The sequence below is a fragment of the Periophthalmus magnuspinnatus genome, chromosome 13 (assembly GCF_009829125.3).
Source record: "Periophthalmus magnuspinnatus isolate fPerMag1 chromosome 13, fPerMag1.2.pri, whole genome shotgun sequence".
Lineage (NCBI taxonomy): Eukaryota > Metazoa > Chordata > Actinopteri > Gobiiformes > Gobiidae > Periophthalmus > Periophthalmus magnuspinnatus.
This window is the reverse complement of record NC_047138.1, coordinates 11,373,072-11,390,439: the sequence shown is the minus strand read 5'-3', so window position 1 is coordinate 11,390,439 and position 17,368 is coordinate 11,373,072. Positions and strand designations below refer to the sequence as shown.

Below are 17,368 nucleotides of genomic sequence, written 5' to 3'. Positions count from 1 at the left end.
GGGTTACAATACGTCATGTTAATTGATGACACTGAAATACTGCCTTTTCTCTTGGCTCCATTTTCATTGAGGTTAATGAGCTCATCATTCGATCACTCACCTGTTTAAGTGGGCCTGTAGTACCGATCCACAGGGGTATCCCAGCCTTAGATCCCAAGGCTTTGGAGAGAGGATTTTGCTAGTTGATACCAAACCAGTCCAGTTCAAAAAGTCAGCATGTTTCATTTCACATAGTCCAAATTCAAGCTCAAACAAGTTCCGCTCCGTTGCTTTTACTTGTGCTTTCGAGATTCCAGTTTTGTCTACCAGGTTAATCCGTATATCGGCAGACGTCGTGGAGCAGCGTTCCCGTGCTGAGCCAGTGCAAATGTATGCGTCATATTACTTTTTCAAATCCCATGCATTTTGTCAATCTCTCCAACAAAAAAGTTTTCGTTTCATATATTTGGATATACTGTGCAAGTGCCACTGCTTTGAAAAGAACTTGGTCCACCTAAACAGAGTGAAGTGATAAAAACCTCCAAATCTTCTGAGAACCGCGTGAAGGTCTATATGCCTGTGTTATAGAGAAACAAAGAATGAGGGGAGTAAAAGGGAGTGACAGAGGGGGCATAGGAATGGGTAGTCCGGGTGTTTTCTTTTTCTTCTGGCTTTTTCATTAGGCTGTCCCTGGTGGTGCAGAGTGCGCTCCACGTCCGCCATTTTGAACAACAACATCAGGGCTCTGCGAAGACAAAACAGACAGCAATAAGTGGAAGGTCACAAGGTGCTGAGGAGAAAATAAGGACAACATTGTTAGCTCTTGTACTTGAAGGATTTTAGACAATGGACTGTCAACATCCATCTCGAAAGGGGTGTATATATATAGCTACACTTTGAAGATTGGCTTTTAAAGTAATAAATTTAAGGTGCATTGCGTACATTTTCTGGTGAGAGGTCAGCTAGTTGTTTGTCTCCATGGTTTCACATAAGTCACCTTAAACCTGTATAAAGACGTGGACTAGGTGAGTGTGACGTCGCCCATACTCCGGTCAAATGAAGCTCATTGACGCTAGTGGTTACAGCGGTGAATTTGGAGTCATGTTACATATTAGGAATTCTGACTGTGAGTATCATAGCAACCAAAGAGCCAATCCGGAGCGAGGCTGTTGAAGGTAACGCGTGTTTTTCCCCCCGCATCGCTGGTTTAGCAAGGAGCAGGCGCTTAGCAATGCTGTCAATCAAACCTGTTGCTAACGCTAGCGGGAGCGACTTCAGGGAACGACGGTGCCTGATTTGTCTGTTATTATTGTCCATATCTTGATTTATGGACACAACTGGGAAATAAAAAGACCAGTATCATGTAGAGCGGGTTAATACAAACATTTTAAAACCAAAATGATGAGGCTCACTGCAGCAGTTACGGAAAGAGAGGCGACAGTTTTCCAATGTTAAGTGAGTTGGAGCCAGAGTCAATGGAGCTGGAATCGGAATCACACCCTTGATCACTTTTTATCAGGAACATGGCGGCTATCAGGTTAGCCATGTCCATTTTTGTATACAGTCTATGCCTTAAACATATCTATCTCCATGGTTACAAGTCGCTAGCACCATGGGGCCAAATCACAAGTCAGATCTGAGCAGAGGCAACCCCACTCACAGGAACAAACTGGATAAGCTAATGCTATACTGTGGAACATCCATGACAATGCAATAACGTTACATTGACTGACGGATGCCACAGCTGCTTCTGGTGTTATTTCTTTGTCGTGCTGATAGCAGGTGTAGCTGTTTTTGTGATTTTATGAAAGGCAATATTAACAGAAGCTAAACAAACGTATTGATCTAACAAAGTAAAAGCATCTGTGTGTGGCGGCAATATAAAACTTTATAAACTTTAAAAAAACGCACCTTATTCCACTGCGTATCACAGTTTCACAGTAATTTCATTCTGGCAACCAACCATACCTGCCAATAGTATAGTAACAACTGTACATATTTCATAGTTTTATGCTTCTATACGGTAAAATTATGTGACGTTTTACTGTGTATCTACATTTTACAGTACAGATGTAAAACCAACCATGCCTGCCTAAAATATTACCAGTTCAATATATCGGTTTATACTTTTATGGTATTGTACTGTAATCATTTGTGAAGTTTTATCAGCATTTTACGGTACAGTTCTAGCAACCAACCATGCTTACTTATAACATTAACCATGTAAAATAACTTGGTTCCATTGGTAACGTATTAGTAATTTGCGGGGGACAATGCTTTATCCTGTGGTAAGATGTCTGAGATGCATCACTTTATCTCAAGAAACAAGATATTTGAAACTGACACAGTATTTTTGGTCCCAGGTTGCAGTATTTAGAATGCTTTTACGCCCCCGCAAACAATGCACTTAATGAAACTTTTTTATGTTTATATTATTTAAAGGCCCTATAACACGCAAAAAATAACTCTTGTGAGCTTTAAGCCATGTTATAATGTTGTTACCTCCTCAAAAACATATCTGGAGTTGTGTCACATGTTTGAGTAATCCTTTTTAATTAGTCGGTCTGCACCTCCAAAGCTCAAAATGCTTTGTTCCACCTTGTGATGTCATGAAGTGGTACATTTCAAGTTAACAGCTACTTTTTACCATTAGTTCAGTAGAGATTGGCAATTCCAAGGCTGAAATTATCCAAACAATTCTAGTGAAGGTGTGTGTACTTTAAAAACACAGTGGTGAGCTTCCTGTATTACCACATGACATCACAAGGTGGAACGTAGTGTTTTTTGTTTGAGAGAAGAGCCTAAAAATGCAGGGTTTGTGCGTTAATCATGTGTGAATGAAACAAAACACAACTCCAGTTAAGTTTGTGATGAAAAAAACATTAGAACATAGATCAGAAAACAGCGTAACATGGGCCCTTTAAGCTACACCCAATACACATTACCCATTACGCTATATCCTCTGTGTTTTTCTGTCTGTTAAAAGGCAGAACAAACACGATGCAACAATATGGAACTCTGGAGGCTTGAAATGTCAGCTTGCCTTGACAGCTGTGCCACTGGATCTCACCATTTAGACTGCAGCCTTTTTCGTCATTAAATGCCAACTACAGTGAAACTTCCCCCGGCATCCTGCTGCCTTACAAAGCATGACGCTCTACCCAGGTTCCCTTAATTGCTGCTATTATCGCTTCTTTGCTATGGTGTTTAAAAAGCCCAAGTTAAAGCCATATTTCAAACTTTTACCTCCTCCAAATTGGCTCGTATTTGTCAGGGATGTGCAGGACCGGAACTTTAACAAAAATGAGGACGAGACAACAGCGGTATTTTGTTGGATAAGAAATGGAGCTGAGATGTGAAATGTTTGTCAAAAGTGCTTTTCTTAGCGGTGCGATTATAGTTAATTGGGTTTTAGGATCTATTTTAAAGTTGCACTGTGTAGCTTTGTGGGGCTTGTCTCGCTGAGATGTTATTGCAGTGCCAATGTTCCACAGTATGGCATTTAACTTGTCAGTCTCCTTGAAGATAAGCATGTGATGTCTCCAGATCTCCAGGTCAGATCTTTGGAGAGGCGAATTCGTTTAATATAAGAGTACAGGTTTTACAAGTTTTTTTTGTTTTTTTTTGTAAAGGGCCCATATTACATGATTTTCTGATCTGTTATAATGTTGTTTCCTCATCAAAAATATACCTGGAGTTGTGTTTTGTTTCGTTCACACATGTTTAACACACAAATCCTGAGTTATTTTCTCAAACTGAAAACACTCTGTTCCACCTTGTGATGTCACGCAGTGCTCCACTGTGTTTTTAAACTTCATACACCTTAACTAGAATCACTTGGATGATTTCAGACCTGGTACTGTCAATCTTTACTGAACTAAAAGTAAAAGGTAGCTGTTAACTTAAAAACTACCGCTTCAAAACTACCACTTCATGACATCACAAGGTGGAACAGAGCATTTTGAGCTATGGAGATGAAGACAGACTAATAATAAAAGATCACTCAAACGTGTAAATGAAACAAAACACAACTCCAGGTATGTTTAAGATTATAACATGGCTTAAAGCTCTCAAAAGTCCATTTTGCGTAATATGGGACCTTAAAGCAATAAAAACACCCCTAACTGAATAAATACTAGATTGAAGTTTAATGCCATACTGTGAAATATTCCAAGCAAAGCAATAACAACTGCAAGGAGACAAAAGTTACATCCGCAGTGAATCTTTAAGGTATTTCAAATTGTTTTTTATTCAAAGTAAATTATAAATTGCACTTATAGGTCAACTAATTAAGTAAAAAGAAAACAAAAAAACATGGAAAGATAATTACATTTAAAAAAATATTAAAACTATCCTGAAATACTCGCACTATAACATTTCAACCAAGTTTAAGTCAAATCAAGACAAATATTCCAAACCACCCCAAGTCATTTCAGCTCATGCAACTTTTTTTCATGTGACTTTTTTTTGCAAGCAGCATCTTCGCATCTTTATCCAGCGTCGGCGTTTATGATGTCACTATAAGAACGCTGTGTACCCTCCATAACGCTACACTGTTCTCCCTCACCATCAATCCAAAGCACAGAGCTGAGGGATGGGAGGAGATGTGCGCGGAACAGAAGAGCCGTAAACCACATGTGATAAGATATGTCTGAGAGGGCAGACCAGATGGACGGAGGACAGGGAACGGAGGCGGAGATGGTCCAGACAAAGAGGTGGGAAGATGGATCAGGACGAGAGGGGAGGAGAGGGAGGGCTCATCAGGTAAACAATGTGGGTAAAGAGATACGAGCAGCAGGAGCGCAAAGGGGTAGAGTACTTCACTAAATGCAGGACGATTACCGTATTTTCCAGACTATAAGGGGCGCGACTTATGTGGAATATAAGTCGCAGCTGAGTATATAAATTCACATCTTCGTTATTTATCACACTGACAACCTGCATCTACTACTCCTGTACCACTGAAAATTTCAACATTACGGTAATTTAAGAGATTAAAGAGAAAATCGTATTCTGCTGAGTCTGATGACAGCCACGCAGAAGAGCGAAGCGGAAAGCAGAAAACAGAACTTCCTCCAAAGTTGGCGAAGTTGTTCAGAAGCGACGCCAAGGATGAAGAATTCAATGGATTTAGTGGTCAAGAGTAAACTCGTTAGCTTGTTTTCTTATCCTTTAGTTATCTGATTAACTGTTAATATCTTACGTTAACATACCAGACATGTATTCAGGTCATTGTCTATGCTTCATGTAGCTGAATACATATGAATGTGTTAAGTTAGTGCGCTGTACTGCTATTCAGCCTGTTCTAGCCTGTCTATTTTATTATTATAACTTGCATTTAAAGATAAAATGTCTGTTCTTGGGCTCAGATTTTGTAAAATAAATTTCCCCCAAAAATGCGACTTATAGTCCAGCGCGACTTATATACGTTTTTTTCTTCATTACTATGCATTTTTTTGGCTGATGCGACTTATACTCCAGAGCGACTTATTGTCCGGAAAATAACAGGGAAGTAAGAGGGATTTAAGGATTCATTCACCCAAATAAAATGATGTAGAATGTGCAGTCTCAAGCTGGTCTGGGAGATACTGGGACCAGGAGGAGATCGCAATCAGACACATGGGAAAGTAGCCAAGATTTGAGATTTTAAATAAAAAAATGTGATTTAACTTGAACCTGGAACTAAAATCAAGCTTTTTTTTTTTAGATATTTTTAGATTTCCTATAAAACAGTAAGACAGCATAGACCATGTTTCCATTATGAACTTAAACACAAGTCTTGTTTACCTGCTTACTGCATATACTGTAGATGTACTGTATGCACTAACGGCTGCAAAAGTATTGTATCTTCACAGAAAACATCTATCTTATCTTCTTTTTATCCTGTCTTATCTTATCTATCTTATGCAAAATGATTTTCCAGGCCAGCCAAGATCACACGCTCTGACCGCAGCCTTAAATCTTATGTAACTGAGATCAAATAAGACACAAGAATATAAGAAAGATTTTGAGAGACACAAACGGTAAATGAATGGCAGTGGTTAAAGTTTTTACGATTCAAACAGAAAGCAGGGACTGACTCGCCAAGCAACAGAACTATGACACTAACCGATACTTGAGAACTTTATGTTACATCTGATTTTTGTATTTAATTTGGGTGAAATAGGAAAAGGACTTTGATAGAGAGTTCAGAGGAGGATTCAGAGGATTGGGGGCCAGGAGGGATTAAGGACTGGACAGCAGGAAAAGGGGGAGGCATCTCGGGAAGGGAGACTTAAGTTTAAGTGCCAGTCATTACTTTGAGAGTGAAGTTTTGTGGTCTAGTGAGCTTCAGATCTTATAGGCCCTCCACTCCACACTACGAGGACGTCTGCTGTCTGCTGCTGGAGGCGTCCGGAAAGACAGGGAGGTGAGAGAGAGACAGAGAGAGAGAAAGGCAGACAGAGAGAGGGAGACGGAGAGGGAGGGGAAAGCCAAAAAACAATTCGTGAGAGTGGAGACATGACAAGAAGCAATATGAAACACACAAACACACAGGGCTGCGCAATATATATCAAAAAGTTTTGGTTTTCAGGCTATGTTTATCTGACAGACAAGTGGACCATACTATCTCCAACTTGAATCTGTTTTTTTTAAACTTTAAAGACGGACTATGTAACTTTGCTGATATCTTGCAAGACATCTGTTCAGCGGGCTCGCCTCTCTACAGATCTGACATTTAACTCAGCCTGTCGGGGTCATCTGCGTGGCTGCGTTGAGATAAGTTTAACGCCATACTGTGGAACATTCTTGGCAAAACAATAATATCTCCATGGAGACCCTACTTTTGAAGTTAAATGGAGCATCTTTAGCGAATCTCTTGCAATAGTGGAAGATAACAAAGTAAAAGTAGTAAAGTACAGTACTTAAGTATAGATTTTAGGTATAGGTGGATACTTTTTACTTTTACTTGACTACATTTGAGAGCAGGCATCTGTACTCTCTACTACACTACATTTTTTAACAGGACTGAAAAGTTAAAAGTATTTTATTTTATTTTTTTATTACTGTTTGAGATCTGCTGAAAAGTCTGGTTTATTTGGTTTATTTTTCATACACAAATATACAGATAAAAATGGGTAGAAAAAACCCCAAAAAACGATCGATTCAGTTGTTTCTGTTGAAAACTCAGCTCAAATCTGTATCAAAAACACTACATTTGAAGCCTTATAAAACCTCGAAATGTGTGAAATACTTTTACTTTTTAGTCTTTATGTACATTTTTAAACAGGTACTTTAATACTATTATTTTACTTAACAACATTGAGTACTTCTTCCATTACTGATCTGTTGTTTCTTTGTTTCTTTGTATTGATTGAGTGTAAATAGCGTGCCCCAGTTTGCAGTTGCCCTTAGACCAGAGGGTTGTCGGTTAAAATTTTATAGTCGAGCAAGTTGTACGTCATGACATTTGGGCAAGACACTTCGAAATCACACTGAAATGACCCGCTCCTGTCACAGTACTGCATTTTAATACGACACGCATCTTAGTTTACTTAAAACTCCTCCAAACCCATCATTTATATCAGTTCTAGTTACCACATCGCTCTTCGGATATCGTGCAGCCCTACTGTCACACACCATTGCCACGCGAACCCACATGAACGCAGCGCAGTGCCAGAACAGTGTATGAAAAATAGTGAAAAAAGCTGATGGTAAGGAGTTGTGAGAGGAAGACGAGGGTGAAGAATAGCGTCGGCCATGTTGGGTGACACGAGGAAGAGGCGTGATAGATGAATCTCCGCAGAGGACAGACAGGATATGGGGTCATTTTGCGGCCACACACACAGCTGTACACGAGACACATCTTTGCAATAGCGCTGTCCTAATCTGATAAGAACATGTGAATACAGCTCGGGGGGGGGCCTTGCTTTTCAAAACGTGCAAATGTACGTGCAAAACCTACGGGGACGCGACTGACCGCTGGCTACGGGCGGCCATGTCACTGCTAATCTGGACGCTGGCATTGTCGTGAACAGACGGGATATGATGCGGTTTAAGTCGTTTTCCCTGAGGTGGTAGGTTCATAATATTAAAAATAACCTTTGAACATGGCTGTTTTCAGATAGTTAAAGGGTCCGTGTTACGCTGTTTTCTGATCTATGTTATGTCGTTTCCTCATCACAAACAGACCTGGAGTTGCATTCTGTTTCATCCACGTGTTTAACTCCTAAATCCTGCATATTTAGGCTGAGGTCTTCTATCAAATGGAAAACGCTCTGTTCCACCTTGTGATGTCATGTTGTAATACAGGAAGTGCTCCGGTGTGTTTTTAAACTCCACGCACCTTCATGAGAATCATTTGGATGATTTCAGACCTGGAATTGCCAATCTCTACTGAACTAAAGCTCATAGGTAGCCGTTAAATTGAAAAATAGTGCTTCGTGACATCACAAGGTGGAACTGAGCATTTTGAGCTTTGGAGATGTAGACAGACTAATGATAAAGTGTTACTCAAATATGTCTGAATGAAACAAAACACAACTCCGGGTATGTTTTTGATGACGTAATAACATTATAACATGACTTAAAGCTCACAAGAATCCATCTCGTGTGTAATATAGGACCTTTAAAGATGTACTACGTAACATTTTCTGCCGGAGTGTCTGCATTGTTATCTTAGCAGCGATTACAGGGTCATGTTACGCGTTGGATCTGTGGAGAGGCAGTATAGCATAACAGTAAGGGATCATTATCTAGATGTTTGTAGCGACATAGATCGGTTTAATGTTATAATGTCAAATATTCCAAATCAATAACATCGCCATGGAGACAAACATACAGTATGTAGCCAACTCTCCAACAGGAAAATGATATAGTACATCTTTAGGTTGATTATTTCTGATATATACTATACATATCATTTAAACATACCGTCAAATGACACAAAAATTGAGTTTAGGCTCAAGCACTATTTCAATGTCACAATGGAAAAGTCGATAAACCCTGTGTAAAGTATTTTCTTTGGTTCTTCAAAAATAATGTGAAAAATGACTACATGGGCATCTAAAGGGCAATATAATAGAGACTTGTTATGAAATTTCTGCAGTTTGCGTCACTTGAATAGATCTGTGATAATATATTTCAACAGGGAAGGTTCAGACGTGCTCAAAGAACAGAACCATTTCACACATATCAGTGAAAAAAAAAACCTCTAAATGCTAATAATATAACACAGATAGATGATATTCTGTTAACATAAGAGTTGTTTTTGGCCAGTAGCTTACAAACATTTCACTTCACTTTTTCATAATCTTGCGTTTTATTTTCTGCTTTACGATTTTGGCAGCTGTAGTGTTTAGACCTAATTGTAACTTTGAGACTGGTTTAGATCAAACTTTCTACATATTTTAATGATTATGTCCTTGTATAAACCTACAGTAAGTTGAAGGCACACTGAGTTTTCGGGTAAAGGGGCTGAAGCCTAACCACTATGGAGATGCTATTGTTTTATGTGGAATTTTACCATAGACTGTATATATAAATGGACATATCTAATGCACTAGTCGCCGTGTTCCACATTGGGCGCTCCAATTCACTTGACATTGAAAAACTGTCGCACCTCTCTCTGTAACTGCTGCAGTCAGCCATTTTGGTCTTAAAATGTTCGTATTAACCCGCTCTACATGATCCTGGTGTTTTTCTTTCACTATTGTGACTTTAAATCAACATATGACCACTAATAACAGACAAATCAGGCGACTTCCTTCCCAGAGGTCGCTCCTATTAGCGTTAGCAACAGGTTTGATTGACAGCGTTGCTAAGTGCCCGCTCCCTGCTAAACCAGAGGAGGGGCGTTACATTCAACAATCTCGCTCCAGATTGGCTCTTTGGTTGCTAAGATACTCACGGTCGGAGTTACAAATATGGAAATCAGCTCCAAATGCAGCACTACAACCGCTAGCTTCGATGAGCTTCATTTGACTGGAGCGAAACACTATAGGTCACGTCACACTTAGTCCACTTCTTTATACAGTCTATGAATTTTCCACAGAATTGCATCAACAAGGAGGTGACAACACTGAATTTAACTAAGTTTGTTGTTGTTTTTTGCAATAAAGATGCATTTAGTTTAATAAATGCCAGATGCCATAGATTTTAAAACATACAGTTGAACATTCTAGGCAAATAAAAACAGATCCGATCAAAGAAAGTGGTAGACACCAGAAAGTTGCTTACCAAACCTGTGTAAATTTGCATGCCGTTTAAATTGTAATCAATATTCTAACTTCGTCCAATAACTGCGTACACTAACAAAACATGCCACTCATCTGTCCACATTACACACACTGACAGAGAGTAGTTTCAGGTGAGGTCGCGGTTGAAGTGCTCGTCTTTAATGGGGCTTTCTGTGAGCGTCTTTCTGCCAGTCGCTCCTCGTTCCTCGGGCGCTTTGTTTTCGCGGCGACTTGCCTCTCTCTGATCAGATCAATGTTGCCTTTCTCTGCAATGCACCACCCAGTAAAACACATCACAGGCTACAACTCCAACCGCTGTAACCCCAGCATGCTGTGCACACTGTAGTTGTGTCTTTGCGGCTTGGCCTCAAAGTGCCATCGCTCCTGGAAATCAAAGTACAAACAACAGTACACAACTAGTGGCAACTTGTTTCTTCCGGTGGAACTCAAAATCGTAATTACACTGCGACTCGGGCTCTTTGGATAGACTTTGGTTCAAGGTTATGTGAGGTTACAACAGTTAACTATGCCTATAGGGAAAAACAGGCAAGTTCACAATGTATTCTATAGTGTTGGTACAAAAACACATTTCAAGCAAGATTTATGTCTACCAAAATCTAACCTTTCACACAACTAATGAGCATTCCCTTTTCTACAGAGGCCTCATTTAACAGAATACGGTCGTCTCTCAGTTATACAGCTCCCGATGTGCCAAATTAGCTCTATGGTAAGTGCTGCTACTAGTTATGGCAGGGTTAGTAGTAGAGACAGTATTAGGAGAAGTAGTTCTTATAATCTTGTGCTAATTGAGTCCACATATAGGCCCACATACAATATTAATTCAACTAACCTTTCTGTACTAAAGATGTTAATGCTTTCCATAGTCTGGCATTAAACCTAATTAAATCACGCTGAATTAGACATTTCTGTGATATCTATTTTATATATCTCAGAAATGGGATGGGTTCTTTTCGATTTTTTTAATATTTTTTTTTATTTGATCATGTGTGTGTATCCAGAATTATTCAACACATGCAGCACTTTGGGGCAGTTTATTTGTTTTCTCGACAAAACTGAATTTACTGAGCTGTCTTAGGGAAAATCAACACTAAACTGCCCTGGGATGTTTGGACTTTTCATGTTTTATGCCTTTTATAAACTGTTTCCTTTTTTACTAACACCTTTTAAAAGCCTAACTAGGAACAGGGGCTGCAAATTATTGTGTAGTTAGAAGGCATAAGGAACACCTATTATAATCTAGTAATCTTTAATCTATAATCTATGATATCTGTGGATCGTTATGTTATAATTTGGACTTTTTAAATCCCAATATTCCTCTAAAACAACTTAATCAGAGAAACAAGTCCGTTGATTTACGCATTAGAAAACTGCGGTGCCCAATGGAAGCTGACGTCACCGTAAACGTCATCGCAACAAAGAATCGACACCTCCGATGGATTGCTGCACATCTTTTTTTTTTTTTCATTTGTACCAAAATGGCTATGCGATGCTGCCGAATCCTACACGTGTCACTGATTAAGAAGATAAAATTGGAGAACGATTGGAGAAAGATCAGCGGGAGTGTATCAGAGACGGTGAAAACGATAAAAAGATTGCACGAATCACTCCAAACTCAAACTCAGGTGATTAAATGCTGAGCGGAAACAATGATAACATGGTTAAAAGCTCTGAATTTCCATAGTTCTCACCTTTAACTTAACTGTAGCACCGACTCGTCTCCATATAGATACATAAATTTAATGCCGTACCGTGACACATTTGCTCGTATGTGTTCTCAATGTTCTCAAATACTAAACCAGACCCCAGATTTAGCAGCCGCAATGGAAGGCATCTTTCACTGGCAACACTTTCCAGCTACTGAGAACATGACCTAAAAACCCAAAATGCATTACTTCAAACCAATTAACATCCCCTGTAGTGTAATTTGATCCAATAAAAATCCTAGCTGGCTTTGTAACAGTGTAATAAATGTCATTCCAGGCTTCGTCTAGAGTTGGCAGGGGTGGAACTCTGGCTGAACCTCCTAAGCTAGCCTGAGCCCTCCGCAGATCCCCCTCCTCTTACTGCTATCAGTGCATGGCTCAATGGCACCTAATTTCAACCCATTCGCAAAGGCCATTTGAACGATGTAACGGAGCGCTGATAAAGCATTGTGAATCAGCTATTTAAGCCACTCATGTGAAATAGTGTCTGGGGTTTTTATACATTCTAATGAAAACCCAGTTTGCAGAGTGGATTAATGTTAAAGGGGAAGTGCGCTGAAGTAGACCTATTACAGAAAGCCTGACCTCCAAAAGAAGCAGTACATGTCCCTGGATGCGTGTGGTTTGGACTAGAGTTGGGTATTGAATGTAAGCGTAAAACGTAAGTAAGTACTGGGAACAAAAATGACTGCATGTTTTACTAATCTATATTTGTTTGCTTTGTGAATATTGGCCTTTGGTGCGTAATGAAAAACACAGATCTCGTTTTAAATGTCATTGCCTGTTTGAGAAATTGGTTTAAAAATGGCTAGACAAAGAAATCTGCAGTGTTTTCTAGTGGATACCTGCTACCTGCTTGTCTCCATGGAGATGTCACGCAGTACTACGTTAAACTTATCTATCTCGATGGACGTTACAAGACAGATCTGTGGAGGAGTGACAGCGCACAAAGTAAGAATGTATGTTTTTGAGGTATTTTTGAACAGAAAAAAAATCCATAGTTAATGCAGGTTATATATTCCAGGAAAAACAATCACATATGAATCTCCTGAATAGTTACATAGTGCCGAAACATACACAAAATGATTTCTTCCATACCTACTTACTTGTAAATCTAATTGGTTGAAGGAAGTTAAAGATTCATTTCAGTTGGGGTTACTGGGTTTCTTGGACTTTCGGTTGTGCCTTGTGGCAAAAGACATTACTTCATGTACTACAGGCATGCTTCCCATATTATAATATTGGAATATGTTTATGTACCCATTGGGTTTAATTATAATCCATCTGAATGTAGAGGTTGCTGAGCAGAGTGGCATGGCAATGGCTCAAGGGGCACAATTTACATGGAATAAAGCTAAGACATAGTACTATGGAGGCCATGTATATATAATTTTGTTTTCATTAAGGTCGATCACTCCAATGATTAAATCCTATCATCCAACATACAAACGCACAAGTCTACCAAATATAAAAATTTGATTGCAGCATATACAAGGGGATAAAAATGTCTCCTAAAAATGCATTGTTTCCAAAGTAGCCCCGGTAAGTTTAACAAGTACAAAAACTTTTTCTCGTTAATGTGAAAGTTGGAGTGTTTTGAACCTATCTTTTGTTGTAAAGCTAAAACGTTACCTCTTTTACACTGTAGCACTCAGCTTGTGTCATTCTAAATAGCTAACAAGCGCTCTGTGTCTGACTCAACTCTAAGTATCTCCAGCAGACTTAATGCAAGATAATGGATTGTGCAGAAAGAAAAGACATTTGTAACTCTTGGAGGCAAGCAAGGTCTACAAAGTATGCAACTGCGATAAGCCATAATTTTCACTTTCTAATGACGGATGAAGGCTTCGATATATTTTAATAAGTCATTTCTTCAATAAGGTTTGCTCTTTGGCCTAAACACCTGATCCATCATTGATCAAAGTTTAATTAAAACTTTTGATTAAAGCTCCGAGCTGGCAAAGGTCCACAAGGATGTCATCGGGTTCAGTCGTTCACACTCAAGCACGCACGGCATTATTCTCTCACTCCATTTCATAGTCTCAATTGCACCTTATCTAACATCCTCCTTTATCTCTGATTGTTTTTTTGCTTCCACTTGTCCCTGCCTGCCAGTGCTATCTATGTCCCTAGCATTCGTCAGTCTTGCACCTCTTTAATTTCGCCCGTCCCTGCTCAGCTGCCGTCCTAATGTCTTTCTCCCACCTGCGGTCTAAATCTACCTGCCAGTTCCTTAGGGGAGGTTGCTTCTTTGGCGACAGATGGTGGTCTGTTCTTCATCTCGATGGCCACTCGGGAGGTGAAGCGGGCCTTAGTAGGCGAGAGCAGTTCTTCACTGGCCAAAGAGTCAGTCCTAGACATAATGTTCTGGCTCGTGCTCTCCTCCTCCACCAGAGCAACAGTGTCTCTGAGGGTGTTGCTAGGCGACACGGCTCGGGACGGCCCCAGCCCTTGGTCCTCTTGACCATCAGTCACTTTGGACGCAGATTGAGGGAGGACCTGTACCTGTCCTCCTTGCCCGTTGCTCTGTGTTCTTGGTGCGGCCGCAGAAATGGCGGCTTTCCCGTGGCCCGTCCCATGGCTGTACACTTTGTAACGTATCATTAGGATAATTATAAAAACCAGAACAGATGCCACAATGATTCCACCAATAATAATGATCATAGTTCCTCCTAGGAAGTGGCTGTGGATGGCCTGGCACTGGCTGAACTCTGTGTCGGTGTTAAAGGACAGACATCCCAAAGGGCGAGTGGCGGTGAGGGAGGTGACCACATCATCAAACACCGCCAAAACGCACAGGTCGTAGCTCCGCCCAGGCGCCAGGTCACGAACAAGGAAGTCGTTGGTTGTGGATGGAATCATTCTGTAAAGACAAGAACAGAAAAACACAATATCAGTGCCAGTGCTCAAGTCTAAGTGAAGCGCAATCGTCCACATCACCTTCAAATGCATTTATACTATCTGATATCCATTCCCCGAGCTACAAATTACCATGCACTATGTATTCTTTGTCATGTTATGAGTCTCAAATTGAAGCAAAGAGGCAGGGCATTCCTCAGACCACACACACACCACCTCTTTCCAAATCCCTCGTGTTCATTCCTTGAACATGATTACCACAATCCATTTGCTTACCCGTGTTTGAAAAGCACCAATTTCTCTTTGAAGGACAACACTATTGTTATGCCCCTGCCACTAACAGGGACAAAATGAAGAAATATGTGGATTATTTTCTTCACTGATCAAACTTGTACAGGAGGTTGTAAGCGCCAAATTCTAACAACGCTCACTATATGAAGGCGCTGAACAAAAATCACACATTATATACATGTACGGGGCTGTCAGATTAATCACTACTGCGGTGTTATTCAATGTGTGTGAATAATTGCATTCGTGGGGACATTTTATGAAACTTTTTACATAAACTTAGTCAAATACAGTCACATGAGTAATAAGAGAATTGTTTAAATCTCGTGCATATTTTCAGAACAAGTGAATACTGTGTAAGAACATGTGTTTGAGTGCTGATTATAGACTATATATAAATGAACACAGCTAACACACTAGCTGTCGCGTTCCAAATAGTGATCATGGGCACGCTTCCAGCTCCATTTACACTTTACATTATAAAATTGTCGCGCCTCTCTCTGTAACTGCTGCAGTGAGCCTCATTATTTTGGTCTTAAAATGTTCATATTAACCTGCTTTACATGATCCTGCTGTTTTTATTTTCGCTGTTGTGTCCGTGATTCAAGATATGGCATTTATAACATTAATAACAGACAAATCAGGCGCTTTCTTTCCTCGAGGTCACTCTTGTTAGCTGTTAGCCTTAGCAACAGGTTTGATTGACAGCGTTGCTAAGTGCCTGCTCCCTACTAAACTAGCAGTGTGGGCGGGAAGGGGCGTTACCTTCAACAGCCTCGCTCCGGATTGGCTCATTGGTTCCTATGATAATCGCGATCAGAATTCCAAATATGGAACTCATCTCCAAATTCGTCCCTCACATTGACTTAGTCCACTTTTTTATACAGTCTATGGTGCTGATACAATGGTGGTAAACAGTGAATTATTTGTCATAACTTTCAAAACAAAGTGAGGAAACATATTTACTGCCGTGACATTTATAAAAGGTCATGTGGCACAGATAGCTTTGAGAACAAGTCGACTTTCAGACGAATTTCTACTGGTGACTAAGTGAGCTCCAAAAAGCAAATCTGGTAAGTCCCAGTGAGGGATGGGCCATATTGACAAAAAATAACATATGTCCATAGCTTTTGGATTATATCTCAATGACTATATTCAGATGATAGTGTGGCAATCCATCAAAAGTAGCTATAATGTGTCTGTAAAGGTCTTGGTTGAGATTCAAGTATCGGACAGAATACAAATGGACTGTGAAATTAACCACAAAACTGCAAACTATGCCTTCAACTCTCAATAATCAATATACACTTCTAGCTCGGTCCTTGTTTTCTTGGCCCTTACATCCTCAGAGGTATAATGCTCTCTACAACACTACACTGGACAATACTATCCCAATGTCTCGAGGGTTCACGTCTCGTTGTGATGATAAATGAATCAATTCTTTCTACAACAATGCTAAGTCTGCATACCTTCAAACTACTATGGTGATTGCAACAGAAGGCTGAAATCTGGACAAAAGTTTTATAAAGTTTTTAAAAGTTTTTCGAGTGAATGTTTCGCCCCTCATCACTTTTTCAGCTGACAGGATTCAACTTTCCTTTGCTACGGGCAGTTGAGCGAAAGTGCAGGCAACAGTTGTGATATTATTAATTTTTCATCTTATCTCCCACCTCTTGTAAAAATTCTACTTGCCCCTGCTGCCTTTACTACGATTACTAGTACCTAAATTACTACTTTACGTTACTTACTCCTATAGTCTTATAAAAATGTATGACAAACGTGAAGTGTCATCATAACATCGTGCACCCTGTTACTTAATGCATGGCTATGATGCTTAATTGTATGTATTTATACGGTGGAGGCTTTAATATAACCCTTTTTGGTTTGCCTTCCTTCAGCTACTTTTTTTTTTGCCTGGGATCCAGAACGCACACTTCTTCAATATTTTATGAAGATGTGAGTCTGGTCACCTGTGAATCTCTGTTTTCAAATGACTGTGATTAACAGGTGAATTAGCCAATTAGGAACATTCATGGTAAATCCGTATTGGGAAAAAATTAAGGGAAAAAAAAATCACACAGGAATGAAAAACATCATAAAGAAGGGGAAAAAAGAAAAAAAGGAGAGGAAAGAAAGGAAAGGGAGAAAAAAAGAGGAAAAAAGTAGACAGGAAAGGAAAAGGAATAAATAAAAGAATGGAGACTCAACCCTGAAACTGAATGTCAAAACTAGTTTTAACTTCACAACTATACTCACTCATTCATTTGTTTGACCTGTTCAATAATAAAACATTAGCTCATT

The 17,368-nt window shown here is 39.7% G+C and overlaps 1 protein-coding gene across 1 annotated transcript in view; it reads right to left on the bottom strand.

Annotated features, from left to right (window-relative positions):
* Nucleotides 1–463: 463 nt before the first annotated feature.
* The window catches only part of zgc:172282 (leucine-rich repeat and fibronectin type III domain-containing protein 1-like protein), a 135,149-nt gene continuing 118,244 nt past the window's right edge, over nt 464–17,368 (bottom strand). The window contains exons 8-9 of the mRNA XM_033977052.2: nt 14,143–14,783; nt 464–724 (exon numbers count right to left, since the gene is read on the bottom strand). Coding sequence (XP_033832943.1) covers nt 717–724; nt 14,143–14,783 — 649 coding nt within the window. The 3' untranslated portion in view covers nt 464–716. The remainder of the gene's footprint in view (nt 725–14,142; nt 14,784–17,368) is intronic.